Genomic DNA, 27,514 nt, shown 5'->3' on the forward strand with positions numbered 1-27,514 from the left:
ACCAAGAATTAAATGAAGAGTCTCCATCAAAAACGGAAATTGTGGGGTTTATTTGTATAAGTAGCTAGGTTTATACAATGACATGTGAGGCATTTAACATCATTCATCACCACAGCTCATAAGCTCGTGCATGCGTGGACTTATATGGCAATGGCAGCAAGCGGCGCCGCAGCCATTTCTCTTGTTGCATCATTATTCATATATACTACTTATGAACTGAATTCTCCTCACATATAAATAAAACCAGTGGGAAAAAAAACCCAAGTATATTTGCTTATCGCTTTATTCAATTGCTTGACATTGTATTTTATGATCTTATTTTTGACTATCGAGTCTTGAGGGATGTATATGAATCGATCTAAACACTTCATAAAAAAAAATTATTTTCTTTTCATCGATCCAATCTTATATTTTATGCAGACAATTCTTCTTCTAATTTGATAATTTTTTTTAACCATCCGGTTCATCATGAGAAAAATACTGCAATTAATTAATTCAGAATTTGACTATAAAATAAATAAAGTCTGATACAAAATTATTTTTTAATCTTAAAAGACAAAATTAATAAACGGATTTGTGAGATAAATTAATATGTAATTCAAGATTATTATGATTTTAATTAATCTCCATATATGTGACATATAATAATATTTTTATTTTGTTTTGATAAATACTTAATAATTTTTCGATCTGTGTGGTTATTCAACTATATATTCAAGAAAAAGATTGGAGCGTTTCGCTAACATTAGGTTTGATACTTGTTTCCAACCATTGACAGGCATTTCTAAGTACATGCAAATGAGCAAGTCTTGGCTACGTTCTGAACGAAATTGGAATTACTTGGCTTAAGAAATAGTGACTTTTCACAATTTTTATAATGTTACTTTTTTTTTTTTTTATACTTTTGTGTGAAAAAGAATTGAGCAGCCTTGCACTCAATTTAATACATGTTTTGGCTAATAAAATAAAGTAAACCTTAGGGTGGGGAAGAACTAAAATTATTTATGATGGAGCAATTGAAAATAATTGGTTATAGGTATAGTTTGATATACAACTATAGCTCAATCGGTTTATACTATATTTGCATTAGCTTGTAATTTTAACAGGTCCGACCAAGTCAGTTAGCAAAAAAAAAATTCATTTTGCTGATTCGTATCAGCTCCACATAATTCTTAACCATATTGTGTATGGATCAAGGATAAACACACATGTATAAAACACACAGGTATTACAATTGTATAATTTTTTTTATAAAAAATCACACAATTGTGATTTCCGGAAGACTAGCTCTAATATTAACTAAAAGAATTATTTTTAAATATGATTAGTAAAATTAAATAATATTAATTAATTTTTTTATTAATACAAAATTAATTAATTTTACTTATATTTATGTCCAGAGGGAATAATTCATGTTTGAAGGTTGCTCTACTCATGATATACATTCTTCTACTCATATCTAATCGAATGTGAGATTTTTCAGAGTTTCACTGTTAGAATTAAAAGATTACTTGGTTTCTATATGTCCAAATCACATACCCATATACTGGAAAAAAAATCCATAATTCCTCACGAATCTTAGATCAAGCCAAACTTGTATATTGCATGAGTAACATTCTTTTGTTGTACCTGGTAAAATCACCCAGTATTATTACTTTTTAGCTTGTTTAATGTCGTATGAGTCATTTGGTTGTTCCTCCCACCCCCGACAACGGTGTGTGATGAAGAAGGAAAAAAAATCTGTTCAATACAAGCTCTTATTCGTTGCTGCCGACAGAAGAGGTTTTCCAATAAAACCCTTTAACGAAGTCAAGGTAGTTTGGCAATGTTTAGACTAATTTCAAGAGTCCATGGATGGTCCCAACCATGCATGAAGGCGAATGAAAGTTGAAACCTATAAAGTTGAATAAAAAAATCTACACATAAACTTGAAAAATTTATGTTCACGACTCAATTTTATCTACTATGTTGAAAATCAATGTTTATAATTAACCAAGATTTACTTATGTTGAAATTAAAATCTTGGCCACAATTAAGATTAATCCCCCAAAACCTTGAAAATTCTTTCACCATTAATTGCTCAGCAAAAAAAAAATCTCCCCTTCGTCTCTTTCTTTCACCATGTCAATATCAATTCTAGTGTAATATACACCCCCAAAAGCTGACTTCCCCATCTTCTCTGAACACAACCATTCCTATCACTCCCGTCCCTTTCTCTTTAGAGTTTTCTTTCTACTATAGGAAAAAAAAAACCCATTGGGGGATTAATTATTCTATAAAAATAATTAATACAAAAATTAACTAATTTTTATATAAAGACGCTTATTTGCATTGTAATATTTCAAATACCTTAACTACTCATTTATTAATTATTCTATAAAAATAATTAATACAAAAATTAACTAATTTTTATATAAAGACGCTTATTTGCATTGTGCAATATTTCAAATACCTTAACTACTCATATATCCTATATATTGTTGTGTTAATCTCTAATAGACTAACTAAATGATTGGACACAAATAATTAATGTGCTAAAATTAAGATTAAATTGTTTGAGTATTATCTAAGTTCGATCCTTAGTGAAAATAATTCTTTGTTAGATTTTATTTGATTGAATTTTGGATTAGTTAGGGTCTATTTCTCATGATGAATGATTAAGATTAAAAAAATCTCTACTGGACTATGATGGACAAATTTTGATAATATCCCCATACAAACACGCCCGCCCTTAAAAAGTAAGTACTCAAGGATTGAAATAGAACTTGAAATTACCTTGAGTTTTGAATGAGTAGGAAATTAAGCCAAGAAATCATTCAGACGTGGAATCAAATTAACAAAAATAATGAGAACATTTGCTTTTCTCAAGACTCTGGGAATGGTGGTCCATGTGTGTTTGCAGTGCTCCAAAGATGACAGAATATCCTCTTTATTCTCGTGTCTTTCATTTTATGTGATGTTTCATGCACTAAAAAGAGATTTGTCATATTATAAATAACTATTATTTTTATCTTTCATTTTGTCTTTCCCACTTTTATTTTTTTTAAAACACACCAATTCAATGACCCACATGTACATGTGCTTGTGATTTTTTTTAGAATACATGTATTTTTTATCACATACAATCTTATTTTAAGTCGAGTAGGATTATTATATGCAACAAAATTTTTTCTCTAAATATTTAATTAATACAATTGTTTAATATCAAACTCAAATTCAAGACATTTAATTAAGTTAAAATAACCTTATGTCAGTTGATCCATATACCTAGTGATTTGTATATTAATTTGGTCATGTAATATGCAATTTTCCCATTTATTTAATTTCAAGTCAAATGACATCAAGTTATTTCAAATGAAATTAAATATATCAAAATGATATTGTGAAAAAATGTTAACTTATAAGAATAAAAAATACATTTAAGTCAATCTACCTTATTAAAAATATACATAAAATTAGCACAAAATATGTCAAATTCAATACTCTGGCACATAATAACATATAACCATTAGACATTTTTTCATTAGAAAGCCAAAAGTCTTGAATCAAAAAAATCTCAAGAACCACCTAAACATGAATCTACATACAAACAAACTAATACCTCATTGCACAAAGAAAAATGTCAAGCCAAGGTTGTCAACATGAGTCAACTAATGCTTACGAGAAGTATATTGTCTCAGTTAGTTACAAGACATGTGTTGTGTTTCTCTTCTAAGAAAAATAATATTAATCACTTATTTTTATCTCTTGGTGACACTTTAGATATGATATGTCATTTTTTCATGGCTTTGCCTAATGGCATATTTTACACTTAAATATGTTTTAAATCCTTAATAAAGGATCAATATTTTATTTTGGTTCTTAATACAAATATTTAGTTGCATTAAATTTTTAAAATATTAAAATTTTTATTTTGAGTCTCTATCATTAATTAAGTAATAATGTAATATCTAGTGAATAAATTTTTTAATACATAAATTGTTGAAATAGTATAATGTAATCATTTAATTGATGACACAAATTCAAAATAAAAATTTTGATATCTCAAATATCTAATGCAACAATTTTTTTATCATGGACCAAAAACAAAATTAATCGATCATTCATTATAGACCTAAAACATATTTAAACTTATATTTTATCATATATATTTCGTTTGGCTCTCTTATAAGAAGAAAAATAATTATGTCCGGTTCCACATATTTTTTTGGCATGATGTGTGGTATAAAAGAATTTGTTAAAAAATATGTTGCAAACACTTCTCTTATCTTTTTTATTATGCATTGTTAGACTAATGTATTCTGGTTAGAATACCCCTTGTACTCTTTTCTTAATAAAGTTTTATTTATAAAAATATGCATCCACGTATAGGAGAAATATTTGTTTTTTTATATCATTGAAATTATAAATAATAATTCTTTGTAACTTCTGCAGCCTATAACTATAAGAATCCTTCGGATGTTGTGGGTCTACGGCATTTAAAATTAACTAAAGCAGAAATTAAAGTAATCCCTACTCAAGACTAATTGTAGATAATTTGCCAAAAGAAGAAGGGAAAGTTCTCTTTCCAGTTAAGGTTCGATGAAAAGAAAACAGAGTATATACGATAGTTGTTGATGTGATAAAAAGAGGTAGAAATAAAATATCATAAAAAATGTGGTATGAATTTGTTGTATAAACTTTTAGACTATTAATATGAATACTCTAACATAAACAAATTCGTTTACACACTGAAAGAGTTTACTACGAAAAAATGGGTTCTTTTTCTTTAGGTTTTTTTGTTCATTATTAAACTATATAACGTGGGAGGTAGTATACAACTATATACAAATACAACTAAACTATAAAGTAGGAGTTGAGATGTATGGGCTTTCGTACGGGGCTCATATTCCATGGTAATAGATGATGTCATATTAACTCATATATTATAATCAGCTGCATGTTAAGCCTTGGAATATTTTTCCTCTATTTCCACTTTATAAAAAAGCTCAAATGAATCTCGTCAAATTGTTCTCCGTTAGCAGGCAGGCACATGTAGCACGAGTGCCAAGATAAAATGAGAAGCATGCAATTCATGCTAGGAGTGCCAAGATGTGCATGCCCTAGCGTATGCCCTAGTGTTAGAAATGAAAAAGTTTTTATTATTATCACGATGCAGTAGGGGCGAATTAGCACGATGGCATCAATTAAACATGATCTTAGGCGGCTTAATTACGTGGTCTAAAAGGATAAAAAAGCCTATGTTATTTTATGTAAATAATAATTCCAAACAATTGAAGGTGATGTGATGCTTCTAGCTCACTTTTTTTTTTCAGTGCACTGGAGATTTTATATAAGACCTTGATTTGATTCTTAATCACACAAAGGGCAATTAAAAAAGGTCAATGACCCACCTTCAACTTCACTTAGTATCAATGGTTAATTTTGTCTTTTTGGTAATGCGAGGGCTCATTTATCAAATTATAGTAGGGTGCCCACTTGCCTATTTTATTAAATTTTAAAATAGAAGCTTATAGACTGATTAATTTAATTGGAGGTTCCATTAAGAAGCCAACTAAAGTCAAATCATAGATGCGTCCTTGTGTGTCCAAGATAAGAAACGTCTTTGGGACGAGGGAATTGACTTTGGTGCCTTAAAAGTAGCGTATATACTTTTTATATATAATCACAAGAGAGGACAAAGGAAGAGATTCTCCAAAAGCTCAACCTTGGCCTCAAATATTGATCATGGGTAGAAGTCGAGAAAAACCTTCAAAGATGGAAATTGATCTCTCTTTGAAGATAGATACAGATGATGAGCATAATGAAGAAGTAGATGAGAGAGTGAAAGAGGATAACGAGGAAGAAATGGCACAGACTCCAGATAATAACAAGGAATTAGAAGTCCATGAAGCCACAGCTGGTGAAATAGAAGACGATGCATCAGTGGTAGAAACATCTTTGCAAGATAACACAAAAGCAAAAGAGGTAATTATATATTTTTCATTATCAATATGAGCAGATCCAAAAGCATATATAACTACTTTCTTACCTCCTTCTACCTCCTTAATTTGAGTAAATCAACAGCTAAAATTGCATTATTTGACCAACTCTTTTCTCTATATATTCTCATGTTAATTTCTATCAGTGTTTGTTTATGTGTATATGCATGAGTAACTCTTGACACACTATAATTCACTTGATAACGTTTAATTAATTACTTGTATATGATATGTTATACTTGTTTAGAAGTACTTCAAGGGTATAATTTTCCTGCAGTTAAGTGTCTTACAAATGGAGATGGAGAGCATGAAAGAGGAAAACAAAGTTCTGAGGAAAGTGGTGGAACAAACAATGAAAGACTATTATAATCTGCAAATGAAATTCTCTGCCATCCAGGAAAACAATAAAAGAAAGGTAAATCCAATTGTTTCCTTAATATTGATCTTCATTGACTTTCATCTATATTTTTATATATAATAATACACAGATCCCATTTTTATAGGATCATGAAATTTCTCTCTCACTTCAAGACATTGCGACCACCAGCGGTGAAGGACCATCGAGAATTAATGAGATCTTTAACAAACAAATTCGTCAAAGTGCTCCATCTCCTCCACACACTACTGATCATGATGATAGTTTAAGCGAGAGTGAATTGGGTTTATCACTAAGGTTGCAACCAAGCACAAGTCATCATAAAGAAAGTAATGTGGGAAATAACAATAAGGAAGACAAAAATGATCAACAATTGGCAAGTTTTGCATCAGTGCAGAACAAACTACAGCGGACACATGAGTTGCCTGGTATTACTACCCATGCTGCTTTCCCTCCTAACAGAAAGGCTAGGGTTTCGGTTAGAGCAAGATGTGAAGCTGCCACAGTGAGTTCAAAATCTATATATTTATAATTAATATTAATATATATCCTTTAAGTTAGCAATATTATATGATTAATTAGATTAACATTAAGTGCTAATTAATCAACTTAATTGGGATAGATGAATGATGGGTGCCAATGGAGAAAATATGGGCAGAAAATTGCAAAAGGAAATCCATGTCCACGAGCCTATTATCGTTGCACTGTAGCCCCAGGCTGCCCTGTTAGGAAACAGGTATTATATTTCCACTTCTCTTTTTTTCCTTTTCTAGAGTTTAAGAGGTTCTGAAATTTTTACACTATACCCGGTTGTTTTGATGTTAGAAAATTAGCACTCACACTTTTCAATAAAAACACACATTCTAATGTATTTTTTATTTATTAAAATTTAATTTATCCATATGTCCTAATTATGTTTAACTATTCAAAATTATGTTTATCCATATGATATATTATGCGGGTTTATTTTGAGCATTGCTATAGAATATAAAAAAGTTATAAATTCATGGCAAATGTTTGTGCATGTATTTCACTTGGCTAAATAATAATTCATAGAACAAAATAAAAATAAGGAACTAGATAGAAATCTAGCCATATCCTTTATATTGTTTTTGTGGAAAAAAAAATACTATTTAATAAAAAAATTATTGAAAAATTAATTATTAATTTTTTATTAGTGAAAGATTCAAAATCACCACATCTTCCTTCCTCTCTCCTCCCTTGAGCGTTATAACTCGACTTTATAACTCCTATCTAATAATCTCCTTACTTTTTACTAGTTCTTATATTTATGATATTTATATGTATAGGTGCAAAGATGTATAGATGACATGTCCATACTAATCACAACCTATGAAGGGACACATAACCATCCACTCCCTGTGGGTGCAACTGCTATGGCTTCCACAGCTTCTGCAGCAGCTTCCTTCATGTTGCTAGACTCAAGCAACCCCATTTCAGATGGCACCTCAAGCTTCACTCAAGCACCATTTCCTTACAACACCTTCAACCCTCTAAACCCAGCTTCAAATTTCAGGAGCATAAGCCCTAGTGATCCATCCAAAGGGATTGTTCTTGATCTCACTAGCAACCTCACTGAACCACCCATACGTTTTTCCACGGGTAGCTCCTCTAATATTAATACTACTACAGATCCTCGTTTTTCCTGGATGCAAAACAAATACCAAGGTGGTGGTGGTGCAAGTGCAATGAACAACAATAATTTTCACAAGCCTAGGGCATTGGATATTCATGATAGAATTTGGAAAGGAGAAGAAAACAATAATAATAATAAGCCAATAGATCATGACAATGTATCCGCAATTGCCTCAGATCCTAAATTTAGAGTTGCTGTTGCTGCGGCCATAACATCTCTCATGAATAAAGAGAGCCACACTACTCATCCTATAGGAACTTCCTTTGGCCCTAGGAGTAGCCAAAATGGTAGCTAGCTATATATCTCTAGCTAGTAACAGCAATTGGGTCGTAGAAATCTATCTCGGTTAGCTCCACTTGATTTTTCACCTTGATGATAAAAGGAATAAGTTTGAAGAGAAAAAAAAAGTGAATGTTATACGACAAAGTTTACCACAGTATTCAATATTAGACTTATCAGGTATTACATTTTATATGTATCTTCATAATATAAATAATCTTAGGGGGGGGGGGGGGTCTTTCTGTTTTCCTTGTAATTTTTTTTTTTTTTGTTATTGTTGTTGATTGCTGTGGAGTAATTAAGGTTTGCGTGATTAATTAGTTGGATATGGTCATATGGCATACACGTGAAGGACTTTTAACTAATGCAGTTAGCCAAGGCTCAATTATTAAAGTACTGCAAATTAAAGCCTTTCTTAATTAACTGTGTTTTAAGTCTTTTAATTTATTGTACTCATGTGGAATCAAGTTGATAGTTAAAGAAATATTTGGTTCTAGTAAATTATTTTTTGTTTTCCTTTCTGTTGGATGGATGGGGACTAGCTAATAGCAATATCTTCAGCGAAAAATAATGAAATTGGTTATGTGCTTAATTTAATGAATTGATGAGCATAATTGCTACGTGAAGGTCAAGTGCGCATGTGTTAATTAATGTGCATGTGTACATGTTGATACAGTATATATAACAATATCTGTCACTAACTAGTTCTAGATATTTAGAATACGAGAAGGAGGAATTGGGGGTACCTTACTTTGAGTTGAGTTGAGAGATATAAGGAGGAATTGGGGGGTACCTTACCTTTAAGAAGGAGGAATTGGGGGGAAGAATAGGGTGTGTATGATTTTTATTTCAAGAATTATTTTTAGCTGAAGAAAATAAAGAAAATAGATACTGATATATACTATAAGTTTATGCCTCGTCACACATAGAGAATTATTTCAGATGACTTATATCCTTGAATTAAGATCACAGATGATGATAAAACATCTCAGTTTTGTAAGCACTTGTTTTACAAACAATTTTAAAACTTAATGGATTTTGAATAAGAAATTAATAGTTTAGTAACATAGAATTATATTTTGAAAAAAAAATTATAAAACTAAAAAGTGAGAAACAAATTAATCAAACAAACCGTAGTTAAATAATGAGTAAATACTTTGTGTGGAACATACATACACTGCTACTATATATGTTTATGAACTATATATCCTTTTATATTTAGAAGATAAAAATTAATATATTTAGAAAATGCATGTCACAATATTTGCATATAATATAATTTATAAGACACATAAGAAAATGCTGTCTTATTCATTCAGATGCTTCGGGAATCTTTTTTATATAGAGAATAAAGTTTGCCCTTTTTAATAAATGTAATAAATGGTTTTTTTTAAATAAAAAAAAAAAACTGAAGCACTGCATTTATTTTAGTCCATTAGAGAAAATAGCTTTTTTTCTAATTATAATTTTTATTGCAGAAGGGGCAGGTGAGAGAATATTTTTTTAAAAAAAGAAATTTATCATCAAGTTATACTTAAATAATCCTAAAACAAATAACTTAAAGTGAGAGAGTATTAATTTTTCTGTCTAATAATTATGATGTTGATAGCTAATTAATGCACATATCTTAAAAAAACAAACATGTGTTGATTGTAATTAAACCCATATATATATATATATATATATATATATATATATATAAACCTAAATCTGGTGCCGCATGTCAAATCTAGGAGAAATTGTTCATTTAAAAATAATCTGCAACTACAATTCATTATCCAAGAGCTTATTTGATATTCCAAAAAAATTGGTCTAACCGATCGACTTAATTTTATCATGTTTTCATTCAACTTGGTTTGTCTAATGAATAGGCAAGTTATTAATTGTTTTTTTAAATCTAAAAAAAGTTTAAAAATTTATCTCACGTGTTATTTTTTAAAAAAAAAAAAACTCAAAAGTCCAGGTAATATGTCACATGAAACATATTAGTTCAACTATCGACTTCAAATGTCATTAACTAGATTAACATGTCTCATGTAACATACCATATAGTCTTAAGTAATGTTATAGTAAAATTTTACATTAACACAAAAAATGATACATCATTTGTTCATGTTGATATGATCAAAAGAGTCACATGTGACTAATATGTTTTAAAATGATTTTTTTGTCAGAAGTTTTTAGAAGAGAACTAGTTTATTCAATCAACCTAAATTTTAAGAGAAAAGAAGTGACTACAAACATAAATAACATAATTAATTGAAAAAATATAAAAATAAAAAATGAAAATTTTATCTTCATCCGATCATATTGACCCAATGAACTCTAGAATTCAAATCAAACTAATTAAGTTTATTTGAATTGATTCAGTTAATTAGTTCTTTCCATTTAAAATTTGAACTAGATGAATTATAATTGATTAGTTTTTTGAATTTTTCCTTTTAAACTCAAATTAACTTAAATACCTAATCATTCTCTTTTTGTTACCAAAAACTTAATGACCTAATTACTGTTTTAACTTTTAGATTAATAAATTTTAGGCTCTAGCTAGGACCTAATAATCAATTGTTAGTTTTTGTCAAAATATTAACAAAACAATTAATTGAGCCCGCAATCTCTTTATCCTTCTCCCATCAATGTTAACTTTATAAATTTTTTTCAAACCACCATGTTAATTTTATAACTCTTTGAAATTATTGGACCTCATTATATATATTCATGTTAAATTACCTCACTGTATTTAATTTCAACCTCTGACATGAGTTACTTCCATTTAACCTTCACCCTCACTGTTCCTCTTTTCTTTTATTTTTATTTTTAAAAAATATAGAAAGCCATTCATGCCTTGTTTTCTCCTAGTATTAAAAATGGATCAAGAAAGATGAATACGAAAAAGGTAAAAGTAAAATGTTTTGTTTTATTCACACAACGAATATTTATATAAGTGGGTGAAAGATTATAGAAAAAATATTTCTTACAATATATTCTCTAAAAATCATGTTCTTATAGCAAATTCACAAATCTAACATACAGTATATATCTATCTATAAATAAAATAATAACATTCATTACTTTTAAATAATTTTTACTTTCTTGAAGCATATTAGGGGTAAACTTTTATTATCGTGAAAAAATAAGAACACTAAATAAAAAATTATTAAATTATATTTAAATGATAAAGATGAAAAGATAAATGCACACAACTTTTTAAAATAATCATATGATCAATGATTATTAACTAATTTTTTATTTATTTTGACTATTCATGTTTATGACCTTAATTTATAACTCTCACATTCTTAAAATAAAAAAAATATTTTTATTAGATATGTCCTATTTTGTCTAAATTTAAGATTCTGTGTATAATACTGAATTCGTAGCTCGATTCTTCATGTGTTAAAAGGATTCAAAATGTAGAAGTTCCAAGAAAATGTATTAATCAAAATAAAAACACGAGTCTAATCCCTTTTTCCTTGACTAATTGGTATGCACCCAAGGACATCGTGCCAAAGAGGCAAAGAGACTTTGTATCATTTTCTTTTCTTTTCTTTTTAGCTGCTGGCTGCCACTGGTTGGTTCCAGCATCGTGGAAACATCCTTTTACATATACGTCCAAGTCCAGCGAACATAATAACCACTTAATTTCTCGTTCATCATATGTAAATTTCATATAAACTTTAAATATAGAAATTAAGAATATCATTTTTTTAAATACTAATAATATATTGTATATCTCAGGAAAGAACTAGTAGTAGTTTTTATTTTATTAATCATGTTCGAACTTGAATGAGATAAGACTATTGATGATCTTAAACTTTTTTTTAATATACAACAATTGCATTCTTAAGAGTTAAATTAGATATCACTGGTGAATTTTAAATAAAAATAGTATTTACTAGTTGATTTTTTTGGTACACTAATTGATTTATGTGTTTTATGATAAAATAAACACTTTTTTAAAACAAGAGTATATTTATTTAATTTTTTTAATGAAAAATAATTTTAATTTAAAGGATTATTTAAAAATTATAATTATCATACAGATTTTATTTAAAATAAAAAATAGAGAAACTAATTTAATATTTATTTCAAAATTACATTTTCAAACTTAAATAAACACACAAAAAGTTATCCAATCAATTAAAATAGTAAATACTAAATACTTTCAAATAAAAGTGAGTTATATTTTTTAAACTTTAGAATATTTGTTATCGATTGAGAGTTAAAGAGTCTTTTATATACACAAATCTATTAGTTTAAAGTTAGAGCTTAATTAAACAACAGATCTATACAAATCTAGAGATTAAATCTCAACTATATATTTCCTTCATTTCAAATTGGCTGAAGCTTTTTTATATATATAAATAATTTGGCTGAAGCTTTAGCATTAAAAAAAATTATATTAATCTTTATTTTTAGTTTTAATAATTAGTGCCTTAAAAATCAGTGTCTTGCTAACTACTAGTATCATAGCATTGGTTAAGAATTTTTAAAAAATAAAGTTTTTATTGAAAAATTACATGAAAATGCATTTAAAAATTATAAAAGAACATAATTTTATTTCTTTAACCAATGTCAATTATTATTTGTCTAACTATAATTAATTTGGAAACTTAATATATCTATGAAAATTGGAAAAAAGAATAAAGTAAAATTACTCTGTAATAAATATTATTATTTTGATTTTATTTAACTTACTTTATACCTTAATCCCATCAAAATTAATTCTTGGTAACTTTTATGTTAATTATTATAAAAAAAATTAATAAATTTATAAATTAAATAATAATATAAAATTACTTTACCTTCATAATATATTTTTGAATTAAAATACAACTCTATAGTAGAAAGAATACACTTTTTTAGAAGAAAAAAAAACACATCATTGTCTACCAAGGAGCAACTAGCAAGGCAAAGCAAAAGGTGACTGACACTGTGACAGTGTTAGTAAAAGTGGAAGTAAATAAAGCCAAAGAAAGGCAATAATAAAAAGTAGTATGAATATGATTAAATGAAAATGAAAAGAAAGCGCAAAGACCATAAAAAAATAGAGAATTAAATAATTAAATGCTTTAGAAAAAGAGAGGCAGCTGCTAAGCAGATTATTCGTTTTGAGTTGCTAGCAGCTACCCCGTCCGTACAACGCAACACGCCAATGGACTGGAGGCGCTGGACTAAGAATAAGAAGAACCACCACCACCCTCCGCCGCAGCTGCAACCGCGCTTGGAGCGCCTCAACGCCAAAAAAGGCATCAATTACCAATCACCACCTTCTCCTCCTTCCCCTTCTTCTTCTTCTTCTCACTTGGATCGCCAAACCAGCTTCCGCCTCTTCGGCTTCGACGGCGAATTCGACCGCATCTTCCAGACCCTGGGCCTCTCCGGCCCAGAAGACTTCTCCATCCCCACCGCTGACTGGGAAGCCCACAAGGCCCGCTTATCTGGGCCCACCACCATTCCTCCCCCTCACACGCTTCCTCCCACTTCCCAGATTCAAGACGATGACGTTTCGGTTCCCGCTGCGGTTTCTTCTTCCTCCCCTTGGTCTTCCGGGGAGCACTACGTGGGCAGGGGCAGTGTCGGTAGATTGAATTTGAGACACGGCGAAAGGAGCGTGCTTTTCACCGATTCCGATTCCTTCACTACTTCACACGACGATGACAGTGATGTTGGTGGAGAGAGGGAGAGAGCGGGTCTCGCTTCTAATTCTGCAGCCGCTGATGAGTTGGTTATTCCGTTTAACTCATCCAACGAGTGGTTTAGACAGACTTTCGCTTCGTGGCAGAAAGGTGACGTCTTGGGAAATGGGTCCTTCGGAACTGTCTATGAAGGCTTCAATGAGTGAGTTTTTTTTTTCCTCCCTTTTTTCTAGTACTTTGCTTTTTGATTGGTTAGTTTAGTTGTTTATTTAATGACTTATTAGGTGAAATGAAACCCTAGCTTCTGAAATCTGACTTGGTTTGTAGTTATTACTTATTAGGGTAGTTAATTAGTTGTCCGTGTTGTTTGGACTAAGTTGCAGCTTCCAATAATGACACTCTGACTACCTTATTTTCGTTAGGGTTACTGACTAACATGATTTAAATAATCTTGTTCGGATTGCATTCAATTTCCACTGAATGCGTGCTAGTCAGATAATATTATCTAATAATTGCTATTATCTGCCCCTGCCCCCTTCATGTATGTTTTTAAGGATGATTCTTGTGTAGACTTATTCTAAGGCATGCACTTAGGACTTAGGTTGACTGCTTCAGCTAGTGCTCTATACGAAAATGGATTTGGAGAGTTTCTCCTTAGTAGAGAATTTGTGACTTACAAGAAATGATATGTGTCTAATACATTGATCTACAAGTGAGTCTTATTGCTTATCTCTTCACATAAGAGAAACAACAACCATCGTGGTGCTAAAAATTGAACTGAGGAGTCCATTTGGTAATTATCATACGAGGAGTTGAAGACATTGGAAAGTTGGCTTATCTGGTCGTGAATGTCTTATGCATCCATAGCTGTTAAAGCATAAGAGTCCAATTATTATATTATCAAGCTTCTTTCAAACACACCATTAGGAGGTCCATGTTTTTTAGCTTTATAGTTTACCTTGTTCTTATAGGGGTAACATATGCATTTTCTTTTCTTGCAGTGATGGATTCTTTTTTGCGGTAAAGGAGGTGTCTTTGCTGGATGAAGGTGGCCAGGGAAAACAGAGCTTTTTTCAACTTCAGCAGGTCAGAGTTCTTCATTAAAGTTTATAATTTATCCATTAGTTCTTATATGACAGTATTCTTATATATGATGTCTGTGGCCTCCCTTTCAGGAAATATCTCTTTTGAGTAAGTTTGAGCATAAAAACATAGTTCGATATTATGGCTCAAACAAGGTATGCAGTTATCTAGGGAACAGGTCTCTTTTATTCTGTCAGAATATGATACTCTAGATAGAATAATTGGATTTCCAGGACCTAGGCAATCGACATAAGCATTTTTCAAATTTGAAAGCATTTACATGGCTGAAAATCACTTTGTTCATTAAGCATCTTGGAGTTTATGACATTTCTAACAATTTTTTTTACTTACTAATATGTACATGGGAGAAGGAAATGGTATGTCTTTATTCTACAAAAAAAGAGTGATGAGATATCATGTGGCTATTGGAGGGAGATACATTGTTCATACTTTGGATTGTTTTGATGATAGAAATAAATACTGTTCTTTTTGACATTTAATGAAGCAAAACATAAAATTTTCAATTACCAATCTGTTAAAAAAATGGTCTTGTGTTGATAAAAAAAATTATTGGAGGGTCAGTTAATGTCGGTATGTCACTAAGCTTTTGAAGACAAAATTGGTGTTCAAAAGTTTTTTTGAGGACTAAATTAGGGATTGCTCAATTATTTTTATTTAAAAGAAATTGTGTTTCCTATGTTTTCATTGCTTTCTCTTTGATATTATATATTTGTATTTTTTATATTTTTCAGGACAAAAGTAAATTATATATATTCCTTGAGCTTATGTCAAAAGGGTCATTGGCAAGTCTCTATCAAAAGTATCGGTTAAACGATTCTCAAGTTTCTGCATACACAAGGCAGATTTTATGTGGCTTGAAGTATCTTCATGATCATAATGTGGTCCACAGGTAACATGGACGAATTCCCTATCATGATACCGAGCAATGATTGTGTCTATAATAACAATAATCTCATTTGAGTGAGTTCCATGAGGAAGTTAGGTGGTTTGGTTAATGATGTTAAAGTGATTAGTGGTAAATAGTCAGTATATTTTTGTTTCATTCTTAATGTTAAAGGGAAATATATTGTAGAATGTTCTGGATAATAAAGGGGTTCTTCACAACTGCAGTCTGTGTGTGTGTTTGTGCATATGTGCATCTATATTTTATACCAGCTTGAAACTGGATGACAATAGATACCTTTCAAAGTGCATGACTATGACATTTAGAAATCCTGCATTTGTAGTTTCTTTGGAGCTTATTTAGAGTGTCTATCATGATCAAAGTATACTGGGGTGTGGAGCTTATTATCAAAGTCTGACATGCACTGGAAATGTAGAAAAGTTAAAGTATGCTGATTTCCTTTAGAAATAACCTTGAGTTTTGTTAAGTGAGAAATTTAAGAACCTAACCTTATAGTCAACCTCATCTAAGAATTTGAAATTTTAAAACTGAAATAGGTATCTGTAAGAAGTAACTTATGAACTTAGGTCATATTCATATAAATTATTTGGTCACTTAAAAACTTGATTTCATGTAAGAAATTATTGAATCCTACGGATGATGCAACTTAAATATGCATTATGAATTAAGCCATCAACAATACAAATCAATGGTCAAGGTTCCTATTTAGGACCTAGAATAAGAGAATATTTTGCTACTTAAGTCCTGGAAGTTTCTTTAAGACGTGTTACCAATGGTTATAGTATTTCTGTTCTTATATTAGAGGATATGTTATATGTTATAGCTCTATTTGCACATATTTATGTTGAGAAAATTGTTGAGAAACCAGATACAGAGTATGTTTCTTTGCATGGGAAGATGAGTTTGCTTTAACAGATTTTATTTGGAAGTGAAAAATGCTTGACTTTCAATCATTGCCAAAGATGAAAGTTTGATGCAGTGCTTGGAAATTAAATTCTTAAATATAAAAATATCTTGAATTTGCATTGATTTGCTACATTCTGAATGTTTCAATTCAAATATTCAATTTTATAGGGACATCAAGTGTGCTAATATACTGGTTAATGTAAGGGGGCAAGTCAAGCTTGCAGATTTTGGGTTGGCAAAGGTAATCTTCAACAACACTGAATTTCTCTTTTCAGCTTCTTATCATACACAATCCAAATACTGTCTGCTTATAATTTATATTTTTTGTGTCTTTTGCTCTCTCAGGCAACAAAATTTAATGATATTAAATCAAGCAAAGGCTCTCCATATTGGATGGCCCCAGAGGTTTGTCCCTGCTCTTGTATAATTTGTTTGGAGTAATTCCTGCAACGGAATGAACTAGATGAAATCATATGGCTGTCTAATTTGGTATATGCTTCCGCTGATTTTCTTCTGACAGAGTGCAGATTCTGAATCTTGAAACTGTAGTTTTTCCACCCATTTGTGATTTACGAGAAATGTTTCAGTAAACTGACAAATGAATTTTTAGACTAGTGAGCTTTTATTGTGACTGGTTTAACTTTGAATTGTTGGTTTATAGGTTGTTAACTTAAAGAATCAAGGTGGTTATGGGCTAGCAGCTGATATATGGAGCTTAGGGTGTACAGTTTTGGAGATGTTGACAAGACAGCCTCCCTATTCTGATTTGGAAGGAGTATGTATTATGTCATGCTTCTTATATCATCTTTTCTTAATCTCTAGTTTGTTACTTTCCTATTTTTCCTTCTTTAATTTATTGGAGACTGGATTTTATTTTACCCTACATTTTTTATTTTTCACTCCTTTGAATCGTAAATATTCAAGATTTTCATTTAGTTGGTTACTCTTCTCTTTGAATTTGGATAACTGGGTTAATGTATATAAATGTCTTTTCTGTCTCAACAGATGCAAGCATTATTTCGGATTGGCCGGGGTGAACCTCCACCTATTCCTGAATATTTATCTAAGGATGCCCGGGATTTCATCCTTGAATGCTTACAAGTTAACCCAAACGATCGTCCAACTGCAGCTCAGCTATTTTATCATTCTTTTCTAAGGAGAACAGTTCTATCTCCCTGAAGTTTTGCATCACCTCTAAAAATTGGCACTGAGAACTTCCAAGTTTATCCCCTATTTTTCTGAACTTTATCCATACACATCTTGGGTTTACTGGTGGAATGTCTGGGACAAGTTTAATGGGTTTTCAGATATCTGCTGGAGCTAGGACAAGTACATTTCAAGGACTTCATCTTATCTTGCCATCCCATGCCAAAGGTTGGTTCATTGAAAGGGAAGAATGCATTATCAAGTGTTTCACAAAACTTTCACCTCTATGCTAAACGAGAGAGCAATGCCTTTTTTGAATCCCAGTGTGGATCTTGGTATGACTGGATTGGGGAAATGCAGAATTAAGGAGGATATGGACCTTTTCATTTCCAACTGGTTGCTCTTTATTCTACAAGGCAGAAGCACCCACCAGGAGATTGCCAAGGCTAAGAACAGTTGTTGGTCACTGGTGCGAAGTTGTCGGGCCATGTTGCTTGTACTCACTTGATTTGATCCTATCAAGAGCTCATGTTCTTGCATAAAAAATGTACATCAGGAGCTCATGCTCATGTTCTGTTGATCCTATCAGCAGGTTGCTGATAATTGGTCTCAGCTGTGGCCTGCCCAACATGTAAATACTCGGGTAAAGCGCACGGGTGCAAGCAAAGTGCTGTTAGAGCAACAATGCAAGTTGAAGTTCTGGATTTTTTTCTTCTTCCCCTTAGCACAATTAAACTGTATATAATTGTAATACTTTTTTCTTTTTCAAGGAAATACCATTCGTATTTATTTACCATTTTTTTTTGTAAAATGATGGCACATGTATACATGTATTTCAATTTTTCAGCACTTAACAACTTAATATTTACCACTATCAAGTCTAACATTCAGAAGTTGAAGAGTTGAAGGCAAAATCAAGACCTTGGTGGTGTTCCTAGTGGGAACCAAGGAAGTTACAAACACAGTAGTTATTGGTTGTTTTGACTTGCTTGCCATTGGTAGGAAAGACCAAAACAAGACAGCGCGACAATTTGACAAATTTGTGAAATTCAAAATTCAGATTTTGTAACATTTTTGTCACGATAAAGGATTACAATAATACTAGTGTAGAAACAATTTAAATAATTAGAAATTGTAATATATTGATGAAAGTAGTATATTGTTTTTTCAATCACGATTATTTTATTATTCTTTTAAATATATTTCTCCTTTTATTTATTATTTGTTCACTCTTCGTGATTATATAACTTAATATATTTATTATTTTATCACTTGGGGTGTATTTGGTTAAGAGAAAGAATAGAAAAAACGAAAAGAAGAGAAAAATAGAAATTTTTGTAGTATGAGTTTTATATGAATCTTATAACTTTTATCCTCTCCATTAATTAATTTTTTTATTTTTATTTATTTTATTTTTATTCTCTAAATCATTCATGATATTTATGCAAAGATGTATATATCAAAAGGATGTAAAAAAAAAATGAATCGTGGGAAATTTCAGACGATCATATTGTAAAAAATTGTCATTTCATTGTTCACAGAAATTAAAATAGATGAAGTTATATTAAAATAAAAAAATTGTATACATTATTTTATTTTATTTAAAAAATTTATACTATACATTTAAAAAATTGTTATTTTATTTTATTTGATATGGTATAGTCATGTCAAAATTCAAACATGGGATGATTGATTTTGCTTGATGACAAACCGTAAAAAACCGTCTCCGGAGTTAAGGGATAAGGTCAGCGAATACGGGTTGGTGCAGATCAGGAGTCAGGACTCCATCAAACCGCCATAATGACAACACAAGACTGCTGAAGTTCCGTGGGGTGCTCTTCCATTTTTATGAGATAGTGAGATAGTGAGATAGTGAGATCAAACTTTCCAATTAAAGCTACTGGTTCTGTTCTACCAGTCATTTTGTTTTTTTTAAGGTCATTTTGTTCTTATATAAACCAGGGAAAAAGAGTAAGTCTGTATCTCTCTAAATTTTTTAAATAATAGAAAAAATAGGAGTTAAATACAGTTAATAAAAAAATAGAATAACAAAATTAATAATAGAAAATTAATGTAAGTTGGAAAAAAATTATAATTTAAGAATAAAATTATCTAATAAAATGTATATATCAAGTGAGATAATTCTCATTATTAATAATTAAAGATATAAATTAATTAGAAAATATAAATGTATTCAAGTCTATTATGAACAAGATTAATAATAAGATTATATTTCACAAAATTGAAAACATAACTAATCTAAAAACTTTTAAATTAATTCATTAAATTATAAATATTTGATAAAAGTATATGAAAAATATAAAATGATATAAAAATAATAAAAAATTAAATAAATATTTTAAGAATAAAAATATAATTATTATTTGTTATCCTAACACACTACAAAAGTTTAACATCTACACATTAACTTTTATGACAAATATATCCTCAAGTTTTGAAATTTAATTTCAAAATAAAATCATTATAATAAGGATAAATAATTATTTTTGTTTTTAAATGTATAAAATGTTAACAATTTCGTTCCCGAAAAATGAAAATTTAAATTTGTCCTGAAAGTGAAAAAAGTACGACAGATCGATCCATTTGAACAAAAATATTACAAAAATGATTACCAACATCATCTTCTTTGATTGACTCTCTAATAGTGAGTCATAAGAACAAATTTGTCATGTAAACTTTTTATTTTTTTATCTATTACAAAAATGTACTTTCTCTTTCTCTTTCTTGTCTTTTCTTTCTTGTCACTTTAATGAAAGTTAATGAATGAATGAATTTTTTTTTTTTTACTTTCATAATTAAATTTTCATTTTTAAGAATAAATTTATCAGCATTTATATATTTATGGATGAAAATAACTATTTACCATTTTAATACTTAAATGTTATTCGGGTGAAAGTTAGGCGAACCTAATAATATTGTACAGACTATAATATTCTTATTATTAAAAATTTATCTGTATGAATTAATATGTTAAAACATGATTTTTTTTTCAATATTTATGATTTTTAGTTTTTCAAAAAAAGAAAAAGAAAAAGAAAAGAAAGAAAAGATCATTCCAGATGAGTTTAAAATTGGTACGATGGAATATGCTTGGTTTCTTGGAACGTGAGAGAGCACGTGAAGGCGCACTATGAGGCACGTCATCACGTTCACAAGAGCGTGCCCACACTCTCTACAGATGCGCGTATTGGAGCGCATGCGTGAAATATGAAAAAAGCAAAGGAGTGAGGGATTGTGTTTCTCTTTGTGCGTAGCGTAGAAATGACTCCATCTTTGCGATTCTCAACTTTCTCTCTCTAAAAAACCCATCAGAGCATGAGGAGAGAGAAACTTCCCTGCCCTTCCATTTCCCTCTCGATTCCTTCGCCTTTGCTTTCGATCCTTTGCTAGAAGAGAACCTTATTCCTCTCTGTCTCTCCCCCTTCAAATTCCCTTCCTTTTCTTCCATATTCACTCTCTCTTCCTAACCGCCCGGTACGAACACACAACAACCCTCTTTCATTTCAATTTTCGCTTCCTTTTCATCGTTTTAGGTTAATTGTTTTTTTTTTTCCTTTCGATTCGTGTATGTTACATCTTAACATTCTTAATTTTTGCTAACCTAATCTATTTTTTTTTACTGTCAATTGAAGAACGGATAGGATACCTAATTGACTGTGCTTTCCCGTCAGAGGCATTTTTGTTTTGTCCCCATTTTTATTTTTATATATATTAAGTGGTTTGATTGGATCTAAGATATGGATGAGTAAAGTTTAGCGACATGTGCTTCTTATCTTAGTTCCATGTTCTGGTTAGTATTATTATATTAATTAATGTTGCTTTGTTAGTTGTCTTTGCTTGTTGTTGTTGCCTCTCTCACCACGTTGCTTCCTTCTGACCTTGTTAAAAAATCTCTCACATTGTTTTCTTTCTTGCTGTTCAACTGTTTGTTGCCAGATGCACTTTGGTTTTGCAAACTAATTCGTTGGCTAAATTACTCCGATTGTGAACTGGTGAGTTTTTCCTTATCCTCTTTGTTGTTTGATGCTTGACATGCTTTTGTTTTCAGCAATTCAGAACGTGAGGCTCCTTTGGCGGTACAATGGGGCTATCTCCAGCAATTGCCTTTCTGTTTTGCTTTATATGTGATTCCATTGCTTTGTCCATTGTGGCATGTACCTTTTCTTCATCTTCAGTATGTTAACTAGTTGGTTTCGGCATGTGCTCATTTCATATTCAGCTAGATTTAGGCTAATAAGTTACTGATATTGTTCCTTTAAGTTCAATTACAAGCTGTTGATCTTTTTATAAAATTTGCCTCATTGTTTAGTTGGTTTAATTAACTGGTTTCTTCCTTTTGCTCTCATTTAGAATCTGTACTCTTCCAATTTGTGAGATTATTAGATTTTCTGAAGTCAATTTTGTAGTAAGAAAAATTTGGATTAAATGAATTTTGTACTATGAATCTATGATGTCACCTGATTGTTAGAACTGATTATATGGTTGTATGCTAATGCACTAGTAGCTTAAGACTGCAAGTCATATTTTAGACAGCCAAAATGTGTAAGGATAATTGACATGTGCTCTTCATTGCGTTGTTATTCTAACAGAAGAAATAAAGTTGGTAATCATGGTCACATGGGAAATGTATGAACCTCTCTGAACTGTTTTCAAAGTCTGATAATACTTCCAAAAAGGGCAAATTAAATATGGTTTACTATGATATTGCATGATTATATCCTTGATTTTGATATAAAAATCTGTTTTCCTGGATTCTTCCTAGTAGATACTTCATCAGGTTCTTTGTTCTTTCTCCTATATAATGAAATCTTATCCAAAATAAATAATAGACTGTCCTAGATCTAGTACAGATAGCTGCAGTTAATTTATAGGTTCGTGTTGATGTATTTTGGCACGGGCAGAGGAAATACTTTTCATGTAATTTGCTGTCAATAATTGAGGCCTTTCATTCTGGTTTATGAGTAAATTGATCTATGTCATTATAGGTTCAGTAATTGTCTACCACCTTTTTGGCATTAATTGTGGTAAGGTACTTGGGGAAGTTTTAGTCTTAGTATTGGAGTTCATTAGGTTCTACTTGACCAGACAACTTGTGTTCATCTCTAGATGCCTTACATTCCTTTGCTGCCATAATTTTTTGAGCTGGCCATCCGTTTAATAGTTTTTAATGTTTGCCTAGTGAAGATGCCCATGAAATGCTATGAATAAAAGCCTTGATCCAAAAGGACAAGATTGTTTTCATTTCTTTCTTTCTTTCAAGTTTCTATATTGGGAAAGGTTGTTAAGATCACAATCTTCCTTGGAGGATTGCATGATCTTGAACTTCTGTGTGGGAGCTTCAATCCCAATTATACACACCAACTTGGTTTGGTGAGATCTCTGTAGGATCAATGGCCAAGCTTGTTAAATTACTTACAGTTTTTTGTGATCTGGATGAGCCACCCTTTAAGTGGTGGAACAACTCAATTTGTGTAGAAAAAAAATCTGTGTCCACCACTAAAATTCAAGAATCTCAAACTTCTTTTTGGCTGTTTCCCTATCTCTGTTCCACATTTATGAGTTTTATCTAATATTCTGACTTAGCAATTGTTACACCGTTCCCCTTCCATCTGAGTTTCTGTCTCTCTGCATTGGCTGTCATGCAACTGAAAATTTTACCATTGGGTTTTAGGAAGTGTGATGTGAGTTTTAATGTTCTATATGTAAATTTTAGAACACATTGTCTGTTTTTAACCATCTATTAATGTTAGAACATCTCAAGCAGGATATATGTAGACAGACAATCATATTATAAGTACCTATGTATACCAATCATATCTTGATTGCATAATAATTGTTAAATTCAGTGATCACTTTCAGTCAGTTTACATGAAAAATATATGAATGCATTTGTAGTTTGACAATCTAATGTTTAGATCCCTTAATGCAGACTCCTTGATTACATTTTGACAGTTTAAATTCCAGGTTCTGTTGGAATATCCAAAATGGCAAAAGGTAGCAGGGGAAGACACAGGATTGCTTCTCGTCAATTCAGAGTGACTCCATACCCACTGGCTTCTTGCAAAAGGGACATTTGTGAGGACATGTGCCAAAAGAAATGTTCTAAGGCTTTGGAAAAGAAAGAGTTGGAAGATGTTACGTGTTCTGTGTGCATGGAATATCCACACAATGCTGTTCTTCTTCTTTGTTCTTCTCATGACAAGGGTTGCCGTCCCTATATGTGTGGAACTAGCTTTCGTCATTCTAACTGTCTCGATCAGTACAAGAAAGCTTATACTAAAGTAATTTCACCTAATAGGCAACCTATGCAAGGCACTCCAGGTGTGCTACAAGATTCAAACTTGCCTCTTGAGAAGAGTGAAGCCACAGAGCTTGCATGTCCTCTATGCAGGGGTCAGGTGAAAGGTTGGACTGTTGTGGAACCTGTTCGGGACTATCTGAATGCAAAGAAAAGAGGCTGCATGCAGGATGACTGCTTGTATGTTGGGAGCTATAAGGAGTTGAAGAAGCATGTGCGGGCAGAGCATCCGTCGGCACGGCCACGGATGGTGGATCCTGCTGATGAACAGAAATGGAGATGGCTCGAGTGGGAGCGTGAAAGAGAAGATGTTATCAGCACAGTTACATCAGCAATGCCTGGGGCAGTAGTTTTTGGAGATTATGTTATAGAAGGTCATCATAATGACTTTGATACAGATGAAGAGGAGGGTGCAGGTAATGCAGAAAGAAATGGAAGATTTCAGATGGGTTTAGAGGCAATGAATTTCTTCCTCCTGTTGCATGCAGTTCGGCAAGGGAATGAGCTTAACAACCTTGGTAGACGGCTGAGGCCTGAGCTGACCCACAACAACAGGGTTGCAGGTCAGAATGCAGCTGCCGTGCTGGATATTTCAGATGAAGACAATGATAATGATGGCAGGTACAATGAAGATAATGATGATGGTGGTGTATCTTTGGTTAGTCGTCTCCACGGCCATGGCGGTGGCAGAGTTTTATTGGGTCGTTCTGGTAGGAGGCGTAGATGTAGAGAAGCACGTGCAAGGATTGGAGATAGTTGAAGATCGGGCATGAAACAGGAGGTTGGCAAAGGACAAGTTTCGTAGGCATATCAGATTAGAAAATTCAGCACCATGTAGTGGTGGCTTAATAACATTTGAAGGGCTTTCTCCCCCAAAACAGGAAAATCAAAAGATGGGCATTTTTATTTTCTTTTAAAATCTTGTTGTAATTTCGTTTACATGTACATTCCTACCTTCCTCCTATTGCTTTTGCACATTTCAATGTGAATTCACTTGTGTAAACATTTGATTTTATGAAATCCTTGACAAGAAGTTGATTGTCATGTGACTGTCCCGGGATTGAACAAGTGGCCATTTATTTAAGCTGCCCAGTGACTGGCAAACCAAGCTCAATCCAATGGACACTGCTTGTTGTGGGAGGACCACTGCTACTGGTGGCTCTTTCAAACTCCAAAAATTGATGGAGAAATTTCACGTATTCATTTTGCAGCCAAGGACGAAACATAGATGGTTAGAATTGGAGTTGAGAAATTCTCCCATTTGCAGATTTAGATTCGGAAGAAAGGATAATCTATTAGGATGGCAGATGACGGATTTGTCTAGAAAATGTAAGAACATTGAAAACCATCACAAGGTTGAAAAACAAAAGCTTTTCCAAAATCTCATTCTGGCTTCATTCGTTTTTCATTTTTTTTCAGGCAACTAAACTGAACAAGAGGGAAAGTGGCTTCCTTCAAAAAAAAATAAAAAAGTGAAGGTGGCTAAGCAGTGGCAACATTGATGTTGACCATTTTATTATGGGTGATGAAGCTGAACGAGCAGTAGAACTTACGCATGCCAATGAGTTTATAACAAATCATATTTATAAGCCCGATAACAATAAAAACAAAAGGCAAATCACATTGAGATTTTCTGATGTTTAGTAATTTTATATTTAATGTTTACCTTTTTTGACCTTATACAGATTTTTTTTTCTTTTTCAATTTACATAACAAAATAACACGACACTGTATACTTTATCATTACGACAAACTTTTCCTAGTTTCTTATCATCTTATGATAGATGAACTGAAAGAGGTTAGTGAAATGTGAAAAAAAGGGAACCACTTTTGTTTACATAAGCTTCAGCCATTTGTTGCATTACTCTACTTCCTTACCTCGTGAATTTGGTGCAACGAGAGAAGACCCCATTTGCACCTGCTCCCGCTCAAATTTCATCCCCACACATTGCAGATAGAACTTGCTTTGTTGAAAGAACGAAAAACCAGCATTTCTGAGCAATTTGTTGCATCGCCAGCTTGAGTCTCAGAAAAAGACAAGAAGAAATAGCCAAAGCAAAAGGATGGTTCAACACGGTAACTCGAGGTACAAGTTATATAATGAGATAAAGAATAGGAGAGGAGAGAAGGGTCTTTGGAGCTTTACGTAATTGATTATTATAAATTTATATTGTCATACTCCAAAATGTAAATTTACTGCCACTAAGCCCAGCATCACACTCCGGTTATGTGGTGTTTTAACTGTCAAAAGCCAATATTTTCACTTTTGTTGGTTCTCTTTTCCAAGCTGTTCTTCTAATGTTTTAAGATTTTTTTTTAAAGTGTGGTGTTTCAAGTTTACTTTTGTGATTTATTATCCTTATTAGCTATATATTTTTATTTCTTATGAAAGTAACCAAGATAATTGTTTTTAATTAGTTTGATTTCAGGACATCAATATCATTTTTAAGATTATATAGACACTTCCAATATAGTGAGAGAGAAGTGAGATAACTTGGCTTTTTTCTTCTTTTTTTTAACCTAAAATTGATATTAAAAAAAATCTTCAAAAGTATAGTATCATCAAAAAAATGTAATCACTAAAATAATTTATGCTATTTATCATGTCAAATTCAGTGTTTTTTTTTATTACTACCTTAAAATGAAAATTTAGGTGAACATTATTAAAAAGAAAAAAAAGTGTCTATCATCCTATGGTAGTAGCATTACAATCTGTCATGCCTATTTCACATGAAATTTTATCGAAAAATAAATCAATAAAGGTCACATCTAATTCATCGTATGCAACACAATTAATCTACCAAGCATCAACACATAGACTTGTGTCACATGTGAAGAGTTGACACGAAACCTCCATGCATCATCTCTCTTGATTCAATTCACTTATAACATTTATCATATTTCTTATCATACAATTAAGAACCTTGATCCCTCCCCCACCCTCCTCTTTGATTTTGTCTCTTCTTCCTAACAACTTATTCCTTTTTTTTTCTGCTTTATTTTTTGTATATAAAAATTTGTACACTTAAAGCAGAGATAAAGAAGAGGAAAAAAGTGAAATAAGATGATTAATGCTATACAAATAATAAAGAAAAGTATTATTATAAAAATAATACATCTCTTATTTATTTTACTTCATCCCAATAATTTTTTAGACCTCATCCTACCTCTTACACCTTCGTCTCTAAATCAGTTTTAGCCTC

General features: G+C 31.4%; 3 protein-coding genes across 4 annotated transcripts; all 3 read left to right on the plus strand.

Annotated features, from left to right (window-relative positions):
- Nucleotides 1-5,660: 5,660 nt before the first annotated feature.
- LOC114423940 (probable WRKY transcription factor 9) lies at nucleotides 5,661-8,777 on the plus strand. The gene is made up of 5 exons (XM_028390842.1): nucleotides 5,661-5,967; nucleotides 6,259-6,396; nucleotides 6,485-6,862; nucleotides 6,980-7,093; nucleotides 7,668-8,777. Exons 1-5 carry the CDS (start codon nucleotides 5,728-5,730, stop codon nucleotides 8,307-8,309), a joined length of 1,512 nt encoding a protein of 503 aa, XP_028246643.1. The 5' UTR covers nucleotides 5,661-5,727; the 3' UTR covers nucleotides 8,310-8,777.
- Nucleotides 8,778-13,349: 4,572 nt separating this feature from the next.
- LOC114421439 (mitogen-activated protein kinase kinase kinase 1-like) lies at nucleotides 13,350-18,788 on the plus strand. The gene is made up of 8 exons (XM_028387350.1): nucleotides 13,350-14,134; nucleotides 14,934-15,018; nucleotides 15,108-15,170; nucleotides 15,768-15,925; nucleotides 17,015-17,087; nucleotides 17,192-17,251; nucleotides 17,508-17,621; nucleotides 17,852-18,788. Exons 1-8 carry the CDS (start codon nucleotides 13,449-13,451, stop codon nucleotides 18,023-18,025), a joined length of 1,413 nt encoding a protein of 470 aa, XP_028243151.1. The 5' UTR covers nucleotides 13,350-13,448; the 3' UTR covers nucleotides 18,026-18,788.
- Nucleotides 18,789-21,237: 2,449 nt separating this feature from the next.
- Nucleotides 21,238-25,355, plus strand: LOC114421440. 2 transcript variants are annotated; one of them, XM_028387353.1, is made up of 3 exons: nucleotides 21,238-21,487; nucleotides 21,950-22,005; nucleotides 23,966-25,355. In XM_028387353.1, exon 3 carries the CDS (start codon nucleotides 23,998-24,000, stop codon nucleotides 25,069-25,071), a length of 1,074 nt encoding a protein of 357 aa, XP_028243154.1. In that variant the 5' UTR covers nucleotides 21,238-21,487; nucleotides 21,950-22,005; nucleotides 23,966-23,997; the 3' UTR covers nucleotides 25,072-25,355. The 2 variants fall into 2 exon arrangements, with proteins under 2 accessions (XP_028243154.1, XP_028243153.1); XM_028387352.1 differs by having other exon boundaries at nucleotides 23,978-25,355.
- Nucleotides 25,356-27,514: the final 2,159 nt, after the last annotated feature.

This window comes from Glycine soja, chromosome 8, assembly GCF_004193775.1.
Source record: "Glycine soja cultivar W05 chromosome 8, ASM419377v2, whole genome shotgun sequence".
Taxonomy (NCBI): Eukaryota; Viridiplantae; Streptophyta; class Magnoliopsida; order Fabales; family Fabaceae; genus Glycine; species Glycine soja.